The sequence below is a fragment of the Bacillus rossius genome, chromosome 11 (assembly GCF_032445375.1).
Source record: "Bacillus rossius redtenbacheri isolate Brsri chromosome 11, Brsri_v3, whole genome shotgun sequence".
NCBI lineage: Eukaryota > Metazoa > Arthropoda > Insecta > Phasmatodea > Bacillidae > Bacillus > Bacillus rossius.
The window spans coordinates 37,052,324-37,067,086 of NC_086338.1; the positions used below are offsets into that span (position 1 = coordinate 37,052,324).

At 36.6% G+C, this 14,763-nt stretch overlaps 1 protein-coding gene across 2 annotated transcripts in view; it reads right to left on the bottom strand.

The window, feature by feature from the left end:
• The window catches only part of LOC134536813 (2',5'-phosphodiesterase 12-like), a 29,320-nt gene extending 15,138 nt beyond the window's left edge, over positions 1-14,182 (bottom strand). The window contains exons 1-3 of one of the 2 annotated variants that reach the window (XM_063376787.1): positions 13,422-14,182; positions 9,852-9,988; positions 6,468-6,630 (exon numbers count right to left, since the gene is read on the bottom strand). In XM_063376787.1, coding sequence (XP_063232857.1) covers positions 6,468-6,630; positions 9,852-9,988; positions 13,422-14,140 — 1,019 coding nt within the window. In that variant the 5' untranslated portion in view covers positions 14,141-14,182. Of the gene's footprint in view, positions 1-6,467; positions 6,631-9,851; positions 9,989-13,421 lie in introns of those variants that run through there. The other variant, XM_063376788.1, reaches the window with a different exon arrangement.
• Between the last annotated feature and the right edge of the window lie 581 nt (positions 14,183-14,763).

The following is a 14,763-nucleotide window of genomic DNA, read 5'->3' on the forward strand; positions in this document are numbered from 1 at the left end:
CAAAAGAAATTGTGGACACCCTAGCAACTACATATGAAAAACGTGGGATGAAATCCATGGTGACTGCACAGAAAGCTTGGCGGAAACTGGAATACAAGAAAGAAAAGCCTCTTCAAGAATTTTTACAGCAATTCGAGTCTATGGCCTCGGAAGTCAAGGTGGCTGGTGGAAAGATTGAGGAAGATGAAATGGTTAATCAATTGTTGGTGGCGATGCCCTCAGATTTTGATAGTGTTGTATCTGCCATGGATATATTGTATAATAAAGATAAGTCGGCTGTGAAATTTGAGTATGTGAAAAATACTCTATTAGCAGAAGAAGAGAGACTTCTGAAGAAAGATGAAAGCCCACAAAACGTTTTTGCAGCATACAAGGGATTAAGAGGACAATCTCATCAGTATTCACAGCATAAGCATAACAAAGGTAATTATGTTCCAGGTAGAAGTTTTAATGGAAAGTGTTATTATTGCAAAGTACAGGGACACATGAAATTTAATTGTCCAAAATTGAAGAATAAGGATACTGCTGCAACTACAAATGAGGTGGAATTTTCTTTTTTGACATCGTTCGATACAGAAAGTTCGTCATGCGGGCATGTGGACAGTGAACAGCCTGCAATGAATGATGGTGAACTAACAGAAGTTATTTTTGTTATTGATAGTGGTGCAAGTTGCCATATCATTAAAAGTTGCTATCAAAAATATCTAAGTGATAGAACTGATGTGAACTTCGACATTAATGTGGCTAAGGCAGGTGAGTCATTGAAAGCTGTAAGCAAAGGAAATATTTCTTGTATGTCTGAAGGAGGTGAAAACATAAAGATTAGGGATGTTTTAGTGTGTGAGAACTTGGCATTTAACTTACTTTCAGTCCGTAAGTTAGAAGAGAAAGGATGTAAAGTAAGTTTTGAAAACTCTTGTGTTAAAATTGTGTGTGGTCGTAAGGTTATGTTGGGACAAGTGTTTGGAAGATTGTATGTAGTTAAGATGCATCTCATACCAGAGCATGCTAATGCAGCCATGGTGAAAGCTGTGTCAAGCAATGTGATGCATAGAAGAATGGGACATTCTTCCAAGTATCCCACTGAGTTATGTGATGTGTGCTTGAAAGGTAAACAAACTAAGCTACCCTATCTGAAGCAGTGGCGTAGCCAGGATTTGTGTATGGGGGGTGTTAAGAAGCATGCCCCCCCCCCCCCCGTATTGTAGCGGGGGGTCCGTGGGTCCTCCCCCGGGAAAATTTGGATTTTAAGGTGTAAAATTGTGCTATTTTAGCAGCTTTTGGTACTTAAATTTAAATATTGTAATGGTAAATTTTTTATTAATTTTAATATGAAATTTGTTTGAGTGATGAATAAGAAATTAATTAAAGATTTGGAGCTAAGGGGGGGGGTTTGAACCCCTAAAACCCCCCCCTGGCTACGCCCCTGATCTGAAGGCTATACCAGAAGAACGCAAAGCAAAGAGAGTACTTCAATGTGTGTCTTCTGATGTGTGTGGAAAAATATCCCCACCAACATATGATGGGTTTAACTATTTTGTGACTTTTATTGATCACTATAGTCATTTCTGTGTCACATATTTGCTGAGAAATAAATCAGAAGTCTTTGAAAAATTTAAGATGTACACAGCTATGGTTGAGGCTAAGTTTAATTCTCGCATAGAGAATTTAAGGTGTGACAGAGGTGGTGAATACGTGTCTTCCAATTTTAAGAGCTTTTGTGAAAAGAAAGGAATCAGTGTTAGTTATTCTATGGCCAGAAATCCATCTCAAAACGGAATGGCAGAAAGAATCAACAGAACGCTTTTGGAGAAAACTAGGTGTCTCCTGCTAGATAGTAACTTTGGCAAGGAGATGTGGGGAGAAGCTATTATGACCGCCACCTACCTCACAAATAGACTGGCTACATCAGCACTGCCGAATGGAATTGTCCCAGCTGAAAGATGGTATAACCATAAGCCTGATCTGTCAAAGATAAAAGTTTTTGGATGTCCTGCATATTCATTCATTCATAAAGAAGATAGAGATGGAGGAAAACTCAGTGACAGATCTAAAAGGTTATTTCTTACCGGGTATTGTGACAATGGTTACAGACTGTGGAATCCTGAAAAGAAAAATGTTGAATTTGCAAGAAATGTGATCTTTGATGAGCTTGGGTATACTGAAAGCCCATCCTCAGGTAGTATTACACATACTGCAACATCAGAAGGTGTTACTTCAAACATTCCAAATGAAACACAGGATGTATGTCCTCAGTTTGCACGAGATGACACACAAATGTATGAAAACAATCAGTCTGATGATGATGGTGATGGTGACTTCATTGGTTTTCATCCTGAGGGTGTGTATGATGAATCAACTGGAATCAGATCTTCTAGGCACAAAAAACTACCAAAGTACTTGGAAGATTTTGAGCTCAACTTTGCTGTCGATGTTCTGGCATTATCAGTATCTTCAGATGTGCCTAACAGTTTCAAAGATGCAGTTAAAGATGCTGGTTGGAGGCAAGCACTAAATGAGGAGCTGTCATCTTTAGAAAGTAATGAAACTTGGGAAGTGGTTGAAGCACCCATGGATGCATCTGTTATTGACAGTAGATGGATCTTCTCTTCTAAAAGTGTGGATGGAACTACGAAGAAGAAAGCCAGACTTGTTGCTCGTGGGTATCAACAGCCAACATTGGAAAATGAAGATATATTTTCTCCAGTTGCCCGGATGACAACGCTACGAGTTCTGCTTTCAGTTGCAGTTGAGCGAGGTCTTCAGCTACACCAGCTCGATGTACGATCAGCTTTTTTGAAGAGCAAATTACCAGTGCCTGTGTATATGAAACCACCGGATGGTGTACAGTGCAGTGACGATAAAGTTCTTAAGTTGAACAAAGCCTTATATGGGCTTAGGCAAAGTCCTAAAGCATGGAATGACTATGTAAATAGTGAATTGATCAACCTGGGTTTTATGCGATCAAAAATTGATCCTTGTTTGTACCATAGGGGTACTTTTTATATCTTAGTGTGGGTTGATGATTTTCTGTTAGTATCAAATTCTGGTGCAGATCTCGAAGACACTAAGTCTGCTCTTAAGTCTAAGATGGGCATGAGAGATTTGAGTTCGAATGAAAAGTTGCATTTTTTGGGCATGGACATCCTCAAAGGTGAGGATGGAAGCTTAATTCTCAGTCAAAGTGATTTGATTAGGAGAGTTCTTGAAAAATTTAACATGATAGAATGTAAACCTAGTAAAGTTCCAATTCAGCCCAAACTTAACTTGTCATGTGATGGAGAGTGTAAGATTAAGGTGCCTTATAAAGAGCTGTTAGGCAGCCTAATGTATCTTACAGTCTGCACAAGGCCTGATTTATGTTTCAGTGTATCATACTTTGGTAGATTCCAAAAATGTTACTCTTACAACCATTGGAGACATCTGAAACATGTTTTGAAGTATCTTAAATATACAGTTAACATAGGTTTGAAGTTAGCAAAGTCATATTGTAACACATTAACTATATCCTCATATGTTGATGCTGACTATGCTTCTGACACAAATGATAGGAAAAGTATTTCAGGTTTTGTAACAAAACTGAATAACAATGTTATCTGCTGGGGTTCAAAAAAACAAGGTGTGGTAGCACTTAGTAGCAGTGAGTCAGAGTACTATGCTATAGGTAGATGTTTAACAGAAGACATTTTCGTACACAATTTGCTGAAAGAAGTAGTAGATGTGGCTGATGTAATTAATGTTCATGAGGATAATCAATCAACCATTAAGATTGCTAAGTCATTAGAGACCAAAAGGTCTAAGCACTTTGATGTACAGTATCATTTTGTCAAAGATCTGGTAGGGAAAGGAAAGGTGAAATTAATCTCTGTAGAGTCTGCTGAACAGATAGCAGATATCATGACCAAGGGACTGCCTGCTTGTAAATTTGAATATTTTGTTGAGAAGTTAAATCTTGTTAGAATGTAATGTGGAATTGGGAGGGAGTGTTGATGACAATTCCGATTTAGTTCTTTATATGTATCGTCCTAGTATAGGTACGTAATATAAGTGATTCTGGTTTTGGTAATATTCTGTTAGTGGAAGAGGATGTTATGTGTTAATGTTGGCAGCATTGTTTTTCTTTTTTTTAACGACTTCCGTTGTTGTTGTTGTGCAGGCTGCTGATACACTTTGTTTAAAATGTAGACTGTGAAGTCAATCCAATAAAACCATTTATATAGTAACAGAAGTGAACGCATATTACTGTGTTAACTCTAATACAAACTTTGTAAGGAAATTTTACAGTTTGCTTACGAGGATATACAAGTTAAACAGGAAAGTATTATAAAGTGTTTAAACTTTGTATGCGAATACACAGTAAAAAAAAAATTAGCGAACGGTAATAACAGTAGTAACTATACATGTTTGTTCGACTAGCGAACTCAAAGTACTTATCATTTTTGCTGCACATCTCTCTTTCTTAATATCATGATGCTTTTCAGTACAAAGGAGTACTTTTTCACCTTTGGAAAAAAATTGTCATTTAGAATAAGTAAATACCTGTTTTTTTAATATTGTTTGAATTTCGTAGTGGCAATTTGACGGCCGATATATAAGGTGGATGCCCTGCACGATGCGGTGATTCAGCTAAAATTTGCAGTGGGATCGTCAATGCAAGGCTAACACCACTTTGTCAAGTAAGTGATCACGTGTCCTGTTTTATCTGTCTTCACTTTGTAGCTTTCTGGTGGCCTTCAGTTCCGGTAAACACTCCGGGTATTTCTGCTGGGAAAGAATGTGTGTGTGTGTGTGTGTGTGTAGAAAATGGGGAGCGGGGGAGGCACTACGGACAGTAGTCACACCTAGAATATTATAGCCGGGAATATACCAAACTTGATGGCAGGTAATTTATTTATTTCATTTGTAAAATGACTACCAACATTACGAGACTCAAGGAGTAGTTACAACAAATATATAAAGTCCAACATGCACAAGGACAATACAAAAGAGACAAGAGACTAAACACACAGATAAATACATTAATTAGTTACACCAAACCAAAATTTGCACAAAACCACTAAACATTTACAGAGAAGATCTCAACCCAAAAGTAACACACGAACCCGGCAGCATAAGACTCTTGCCCAGGGCGTAATGTCCAAGTTGGGAGTTTAGTAAGGGTCATTAATAGTGACAAGATTTTGTGTTTCTTTAGTCCAATTTCTGATTCAAAACACAGGAATTTGGCGTTATTTATTTAATTTCATAAAAGCTGTTTTTTAATACTTACTCCACCAAAATAATGTTAAAACTTACATGCTGCATTTTTATGATAAAATAATTACGATAAACATTGTAAATGAGACTATTCCCAACGTTTTGGCGTGCATTTTTGCAGCCATTTTCAAGGGCTATCAACAACTGTTGTTAATGGTCGCTACAAGGCATGCCGAAATGTTGGGCTCTTCATAATTTCAAGGACGTGGCCTCAACCGAGAAGTAGTTGGTAACTCTGGCCAATGAGCGCCTAAGATCTACAATAAATGTCGTCGCCAACACACGCGTACCACTGCCGACTCTCAGGGCATCCACGCTTCACGTTCATAGTGGTCACTGAACTGGGGATGTCACACCATGCATCAGGCCGGAGGACAGCATGTGGCAGACAATGTCCCAAGTGAAGCAACCCAGTTACGTACTAGTCTGCACGCCGTGTAACGGCTGTGCTATCGCAAACTATTTCTGTGGTGTCGCTACTGCGACGCAGGCTGAAGTTTTTACCTAGCTCCAATATGTTTTTACAAACAAATTTTGATTTTCAGAAGCCACTAGATGCTACCACTGATCAACAATGAATATTACTGCACTGTTACACAAAAAACTTAGGAAATTCTAAAAACTGCCCTACAAAAAATATGTGGTCAAATGTGTTTGAGTGATTAGTTATGAATTTCAAAACAATAACTGTATGTTCATCACTGAGATGCAAAACCTCATATGTAAAAATTGGTAGGGTTACTGCATCTAAAACAAACACTTTGTTATGGAAATTGTTAGTTTGCCTTATTTTTTGGTCGCGCAACAAAGAGTTATCATTACATGAGTTTTCCTCGCCAGAAATGTTTGCTAATTTTGTTATGCTGAGGTCGAAAGATCACCATTAATTTAAATATGCAGTTCTGTACCTGTAGTGACTAAATACACAATATAAATTTAAAGAATACCTGCCCAGGTATAATGTTAATGAAACACTTCATAAACAAAAGCATTATATGAGTAAGTAAAAATAATTAACATCTATGTAATATCACAAAATATCTGGATTTGTATAAAGAGTTTCTGCATTTCTGGTAAGAAGTGATAGAAATCACAAAAGACAAAGTTGGACATTTTTTTCTATGCTGTTACGAAATCCAAAATAGTTTACACATAAGGTAGAAAATGTAGCTTCTATAGTATTTATATGAACGCCCAAGTTGTTAACTCACCTGAATTTATAAGCTCTGAAGAAACACGCAAGTCCTTCATTTATTTTTGGATGTTTCAACTGATAGAGGGCATAATATCCACGTCGTTCAAAAAAATTTCTGAACATGTTGGTATATGCATATTCATCCACTTCTTGCAAACAAATTACATCAGCATTGTACTCTGCAATTAATGTCAAGTTGAATTAAGGTTAAAATAATAATAATAATATCTTCTTAATAAACCTTTGCAGCTTTGCAGTAGTAACACATACAGGTGAGATTTATGATGTAAGAAAACATCAATGACACACAAAAACTAAAATCCTAATTAAAACACATAATGGATTATATTTGTGCCAAATCATTAGATTGATAACCAAGGGGGAAAGGTGGTTTTCAGAGTTGGGTACCAATATTTTTGGTATATATAAAAAAAAATTCATGCTGGTAAATGTTCAATTATAGGATATATTCATTTAATAGTTGTAAAAATATACTTCTGAATTATCTACAATGACAATAAACATGAATGAGCAAAAATGTAATTTTCACCTTCAAGCATTACACAACACCACAATAGTAGAGAATTCTTGTAATTAAAACTAATCCCATAATTAATCTAAGCTCTCTTCTCATCAGTGCACAAAAATAAATTGTCAACAATTCATTACATTTCACCCCCCCCCCCCCCTCCAGGCCAAAAACTATTTGTGAGAGCGTTAAGAACTTTTTCAAACTGACTTTTGAAATTCCTGTTTTTCGATCTGGCACTAGTAAACATATGAATCATGAATGAGGTTAGTCTTCCTCTTGAAATTAAAACATCTCTTATCTCTGAATGCTTTACTATCAAAATATTAGAGAGCAAACTTCCCAAAACACAAATCTGGTGGAATGGCTTTGTCTTTGTCTAGAGATAGGGTCAGGGACGCACAACAACGCCGAAATACCACAACGCCGAAAAGTACAATAACGCCGAAAAGCCAAATTGACCACAACGCTGACAGCTAGAAAACTGCTGTGTACCACAATGCCGAAATACATTAACCCCGAAAAATGTCATTGCAGAACTGCCACAAAGGTTAGGTTGTTCAGTTGTTTTTCATTTTGCTCCTGTGGCCCCCCCCCCCCTTCCTCGCAGCAACATTTTTTGGCGGTACTGTATTTCGGCGTTGTGGTACACAGCAGTTTTCTAGCTGTCGGCGTTGCGGTTAATTTGGCATTCGGCGTTATGGTATTCTGCATTATTGTACGTTCGGCGTTGTGGTATTTTGGTATTGTGGTAACGACCCGATATATCTATCTACCTTTCACCCTACCGATGTCTCTCAACACAATGTTCTCTCCCCAACTACTTCTCCATCGCTTGGATGGCTGGAGGAAACAAAATTAAGCAACCCCTTGCTTCCCTGTTATTATACATTCCGAGATATAATCCGAGCTGTTCAAACCTGCCAAGAGGCTAATTAATTTATTTGTTTGTTACGTGCCTAATAATAACATGGTGTTAACATTGGAGGAACACGAGAAGGACAAGTATAAAAAAACACACACTTACCTGAAATTGCACAGTTAAAAACACACAATACTGACATTCAATATCATATACTCACCAATGCTTGGAACGACCACCATTCTAAGCAATGTAAACACAGCACCATTAAAGCATCATAAGAGTGGTGAATACTCTCAACGACAGAATAAATGAATTAAGGCTTACTGTATCATCAGCATCAAAAACCATCAGACACGGATGAGGACTGAACCACTGCGATGAAGCAACGACAAAATACGTTAGGAAGGGAGGAGAATGGGAGTACCCAGAGAAAACTTCGTCAACTCGCTTGAACGTCCACCACGTTTTCCTCTCTGGAAAAATCTTGGTTTTAACCATGCTAGGATTCCAACCTGGATTACCTCGGGGGACCCTTTCAACCATCCCACTTTTATTTTTATTGTAGATCTCTTTGATGCAAATATCAATTTTTTATATCCTCACTACACACTACATCTGCTGCATTCTGCTTCACACAGTCAAAACATTACACTCCTTAAGTTCTTAATTCTAAATTTTCCAGCAATTAGTATGTTAATTCAACCTCAATACCTTAGAAAAAAGGCCATATATCTCTTTGTTTCATACATGTGTTACAAAAATTAAATAATTGGATGATATACTAATTAAAAATACAGACAAGCTTTATTTTTTATTATAACTCTGATTATTAGCTAAGCAATACTGCAGCGAAATAACAATAACTTTTATTATTTTCTTTGCCTAAAACTTTATGTGAATTATTAATTTGGCATTTAACATTTTTATTCAGACCTAGAAAATGTGTTAATACCAAGCAAAATAGAACAGAAATAAAATACAGTAAAATTGAATACGTACTGACAGTTTGGCCATAAAGCCACGCCACTTACAAGGCCCCATGCCGTCTGTCCCTTTTATTAACAGTGGACCCGTCATGAAAAAAATTATGTCATTAAATTGAAGATCCCTATTCTACATAACATTTTAAAATAATTTATTCAAAATTTTAATAATGCTATCATCTTATTTATTGTTCATATTCATCTGATGTAGGTAGGTTTAACATTTAAATAAATTAGCAAAACCATAGTAAAAATTTAGATTCCTAGTTGATTTACAAATGTTTTAAGGAGTTTATTATTAAAATTAAGGATGGACCAATCAAATCCTCAAACACCATCAAATCCTTAGTATTCAAACAATTATTTGTATTTGAGCAAAAAATATTTGAAGAAAACTATTACATGAAATAAAGTAAATTAAAACATTCAACACTAATATCCTGTGAAGTTTACTAGGTCAATTTTGTTCTTCATAACTATCCTGTTACCATCACCATTGAATTAAATAAATTAAATATGTATTGATTCTGGAAATTTAGTTTGTGTAACAACCATTCAAAGGGTAGAATGTTTCAACACCATAGTTAATATTCTTCATTTATTGTACATTATTTGATTTTTTTACACCTGACACCAAGATTCTGAATTTGAGGCAGTGTGTGTTTGAGTTACTCGCCGGGATTCAAATTTGAGATTCGGATTCAATAAATTTTGGGATTTGACCCATCAGTAATTAAAATATTGTTAAAATTTTTCTGCCGGTTCCCTGAACTCTGCTTTCCTCTGGGAGCTATTCCATAAGGCCAGACCCCTCGGTAAAGCTACCCCCCCCCCCCCCGCCAAACATCATGGTCCCGCAAAATTTAAACAGCCTGGGGCCCTGCAAAGTCTAGGGCCACCACTGGGACCTTATATTTGAAAACTCGTTTGAAAACTAAAAACAGATAGAAAAAAGAAACAAAGAAGTAAGGAATCAAGAAAGAAAGATGTTGTGAAGCATTATGAAGTTCCATTAAAACTCGCCTTTTAACTCCTTCAGAACCAAGTCCATCCTGTAGGTGCAATCAGTGGCATAGTAAGGACAATGGACGAGTTCTCCTCGTTCTTCAGCTCTCTTTGCGTACATGTCCGACAGGACGTTGTACGAAACCACCCGGAAACTGAAAGTAAAAAAACCACCATTACAAAAAATAGTCCCAGCCATGAAATGTTAAGTCCAGAAGATTTTATATATCTTTTTTTTTGTTTTTGCTAACTCATGAAAGAGAGTACCAGTGATATGGAGGTCACGGCAATTGACTTCTACCCTGTCGTCACCGGTTCGAACATCATTTTTAAACACACGTGTTTTTAAGCTTAGTCTGCAGGCAGCCTCCTATAGTATGTGCAGGATATCTGGGAAATGTCACGGATTAACGGCAGTGTGCACACAACAAAGGAAAGAGGGTACGCTGGCAGTACAGCCACAACTTCCATTTTGTTGCCTGAAGAACCTTTATTTCAGTTGTCACCACTACTATCTACTATCTACTGTCGCTGTCACCGTCTGCACATCCTAGCCTAATAAGAATGGGATCAGTTTCTATGTCAAAATGAGCATTGTGGTTTCCAGCCATCTGCTATCATACTAATAAATGTTTCTTCACAAAGTCATTTCACGACACTTAAATTGCAGGTTACATTATGAGGTACAACTTTGCAATTGCAGGTTACATTATGTGGTACAACTTTGCAATTGCAGGTTACATTATGTGATGCAATTTTGTTCAAATATTTTAGATAGAATTTAATTATGGGTGATAGGATGGAATGTTGTATGCCTGTAACATGTCACGATTTCAAACACTGAATAATTGGTTTGATTCAGTTTATGCTTTAATAATCAAGCAAAGTGCTGGCCAAAGAAAATGGAATAGTATGGTCTCGTAACCATTTTTGCCTGCAAATGCATTTTTTTTTTTGTTTTACCGTTGATACTATCAGCAGCATCTTGAAAATAAAATTCACAACAAATTAATTATTTTCACCTCTCACTCAAAAGTGCTTCATAACATACACGTTCACCAATAAATACAATCACAGAAACAAAAATTATACGACTATTGATGTGCATTCAAGTTCACGCGGACAAATACAACTATCACGATAATTACACCAGTTCACAAGTGTTCACTTCACAAGTATCCAAAGCTAAGTAAAGTTCTCTGCCACATCAAAACAAAAAAATTAGCACAGAAGTTTTACTGCAAGCGGTATCAAAATATTTGAAATTGCAAGATGGCGTGGCCTAACCACCTTCAACAGTATAAATTTTGTAAATAAATAAATTTTTGAAATAGATTTTATACCTAGTAGATAGTTTTTGGGTTTTGTTTTTAATTAGTTTTTTTTTTCCCCTTGTTTAGTAGTATAATTATAATTTGATCCCTATGTTATATTAACTGTATATTTTAAGTTTATTTTTTGTATGGTTTATGTTTTTTGTATATGTTTGTAATTAGGCCTATCTTGCATGTTTTGGTCGCTGCAAGTGCACAGTTCACTCACCTAACGCGTGTTGGCCACGTGTAGGTGCTGCTGAGGATCATCCCCCCCCCCCCCGAGGGGTGGTGCTTGCCTGCATTTGGGGCCGATGGAGGAGGTTGTTCTGTTTACTTGCACCCACCATTTTTGTCATTTTGTCTTTGTTTTCTATCTTTATTAGTCTCTTTGTCGATCATTTTTGTCTTTGTCTTTCATATATGTGTTGTGCCCACCGCTGAAGCCCTACACTGTTGGTGGGGACCTGACAAATATAAATAAATAAAATAAATATACATTGTAAAAATCTGGATGAAGTAAAAAAAAAAAGTCCAATAGAGATGAAACTTTGAGGCAGGCATCTTTGTCACATTTGTAGTTTAGGAGAAGAAGCAGTATGGGCTAAGCATGTATTTTTTTTTCAACTGAACTGTGGACTGTTCTCGTTGGCTTTCAAAATTCACTTATTACTCCCGGGTTTCCCCGACTGCGAAAAAATTCACAGCTCATTCAATGTTCCACGATAAACCCGGTAGGATCGCCACCCTGTTAAGGTTAAATTTGAAACTTCCTCACCCCTGCAGTCCTACTGAACAGCAACAAACAAGTGGTGCAGAACATAAAACAATTACCACATACTACCTACCTTATAAGAACCAAGGGCACGCTACAGATTCCATTTGCCGTACGAGAAAAATGAAGACTATGCTAGTAGCCACATGGCCGGCAATATAATTTTTCCGGATGACTTGTAGCTCTTTCTTCATCCAAACTAGTATTATTTATTTTCATATAAATAGATTTATTGCAAAAAATTACTAAATAACATATATAAATTGTAATTTATAGGTATTTTGTTTCTGGCTCTTTCTCAGACACTAACCATTTGCATTTATTGAACATCCTTGCAAAGGGCATTATATTATTGTGGTAAAAAATATGAAAGTTCATACATTGTTTTTGCATTAAATTTTGTTCATAGTTCTTCTCCGCAAATAGAAAATTTACTCAGATTTAAAAATTATATTTTCACTATATTTGAGAAATGACATTCTATTAGCAATTGTTCTTTTAACATTTACTTCCTCATATTTTATTTAATCCGCACTTATAGGAATGTACTGATTTTGAGATTTTTAAGGCATACTTGCATGCCTGTTAGTGTATCAATACAAGGGCCTGCTCCGCGGATGGTTTCGTGACCAAAGTTTGTAATGGGCGCCACCATATGTAAAGGGCACATGGACCTGACCAAGACCCCTTTCAGGATGTGATGTAGCCCCTGTGGGAGCGAGTTCCGTATCCTCTTAGCTTTCGGAACATAACTTTCCACGACCTGGCCTGTTCTCAGCGTCGGGCACACTTGCACCTGTGTAAGACTTCAGCGGGCTCTTAGGGCGTCCCACACACTAGACACGAGAAATGGTCGGCACATGGTCAGAAGAGAACTCAGTTTAACTCACTCACACGTTTTGATTTATTCAGAGTTTACACAACCTCGTTACTTGTATTTACTTAATAAAGAGGAAAAAAGCCCCAAGGTACGAATTGGTTTAAATGATTAAAAAAAACTCTAAAATATATATTTAAGTATGTTTTTAAGTTACAATGCATTATTAATTACTTTTGTATCTCAGACAATTATTTTTCATATCAAACTTAAAACGTGTTCATAGGCAAGTTAAGTAACATTATATGGAAGCAGCTAAACAAATTAACAAACTTAAAACATATTAAAATAAAGATAATGCCTTTCAAACATATTTGAGGTTATAATTTCAACCGTACGTCCCTCGAAAGTTAAAACTTGGCAAGGTTTTGACAGACGGACGGATGGAATTGTTCGGGCCATCTGATTGGCTGAATGTCATGTAATTGACGGACGAATGAGACAAATCATTGTGAGTCCAGCTCAATTTAAATTCCTTTAACAGCTATTCCCAAAGCATCAGTTACATGTAGTTCTTGCACAGCCTACCTACTTTCAGTATAACTTGTTTACCTGTATCACTTTAATTGATACTACAGCCCTTGTGTACTAACATAAATATTACTTTGCATTGAAACACTTACCTGCAGCCTTGTAAATTTTTCCCAGTGAACCTGGGTAACCATTTTGGTTTTGGTTCTCCACGAACAACAGGAGTGTCAGCTACTGCTACCATGGTCATGGCTGTTTCCTTTCTACCTCTCACCTTACTTTCAAATCTCAAAAAATGTCCGATATCATCCGGTTTGGGACAATATGCAAATGTAGTGCCAACTTCAACCCAGTTTGCAGTTTGGGTGTTTTTCGGATCAACACTACACTTAGACCATTTAAAATCAAATGCATACAGGTCAAAGTATTTGTCAATCTCATTGAAATCTGGTGTCACTGGGTAGTTCGATGCAGTACATTTAGGAAAAGAAAATGTTTTTTCTGGCATGTTTACCATAAGCTTGCATTTCTCATTCCCTATCTTCAATGTCTTGGAAACATTTTGGTTAGCAGTATTGAAAATAGTACTTTTGCAGTCACGTCCTTCCAAAGTACGTTTAGATCCAATAAACAATTTTATGACTACGTTTTTCTTGAAAATTGATATGAATTGTGTAGAAATAATATTAAAAACAGTATTTAGCTTACAGCTCAATGGTGTGTTACCAATTGACAATATTTTAGATTGACCGTAAACTTTGTGAACATAAAAACACGTATCAAAACGTTCTTCATTATCTTGCACATCAAAAAAGGCCGTTATAATCATACTAAACAATAATAAAACACCTTGGGAAATCCAACACGTCATACCATACCACCCATACCACCTTTCCCTCGAGTAATGCCTATAGAGTGTAATGCCAATAGATTAACCATAGATTAAGGACTAGGTAATACAACGAGCATTTATTATAAAGAGCTTACTTACTGTTTGCTCTGAAATTAAATTTCAATCAGCTGACAAGACTATAGACAGGTATTGGGTTTACCAAAAGAATTTAAGAGTGGCATGTTACAATGCTTGATATTTTCTGTTTGCTGTATTTATTAACGATTGTAAGGCTTGTTTACATTAATACATGTGTTAATTAACAAACGTAGATGTCAATTATTTGTGAAATGTGTCTAAAATGTTTGGAAAGTACATAATTAAAACTCATGAATGGATTGTTTAATATATTTAACTTGCCTTGACGTGGACCCCTCTCTGACAAAGTTGCAGAGACAAGGTGGACGTCGCTTAATCCCTTTGCTAAATGATGAGATTAATGTTTTGCCAGTGCCAGCTCTGTGAAAGATCTGATCATATTCCGTGCCGGAAATGGACCACCCAGCCCAGTGTGGCTGGCTGATGAAGATGCACCTGCATTGGAGAACTTTGTGGCAAAAACTTACAGGACCACTAGTTGGGCATTCTGTTGAGAGCCTGAA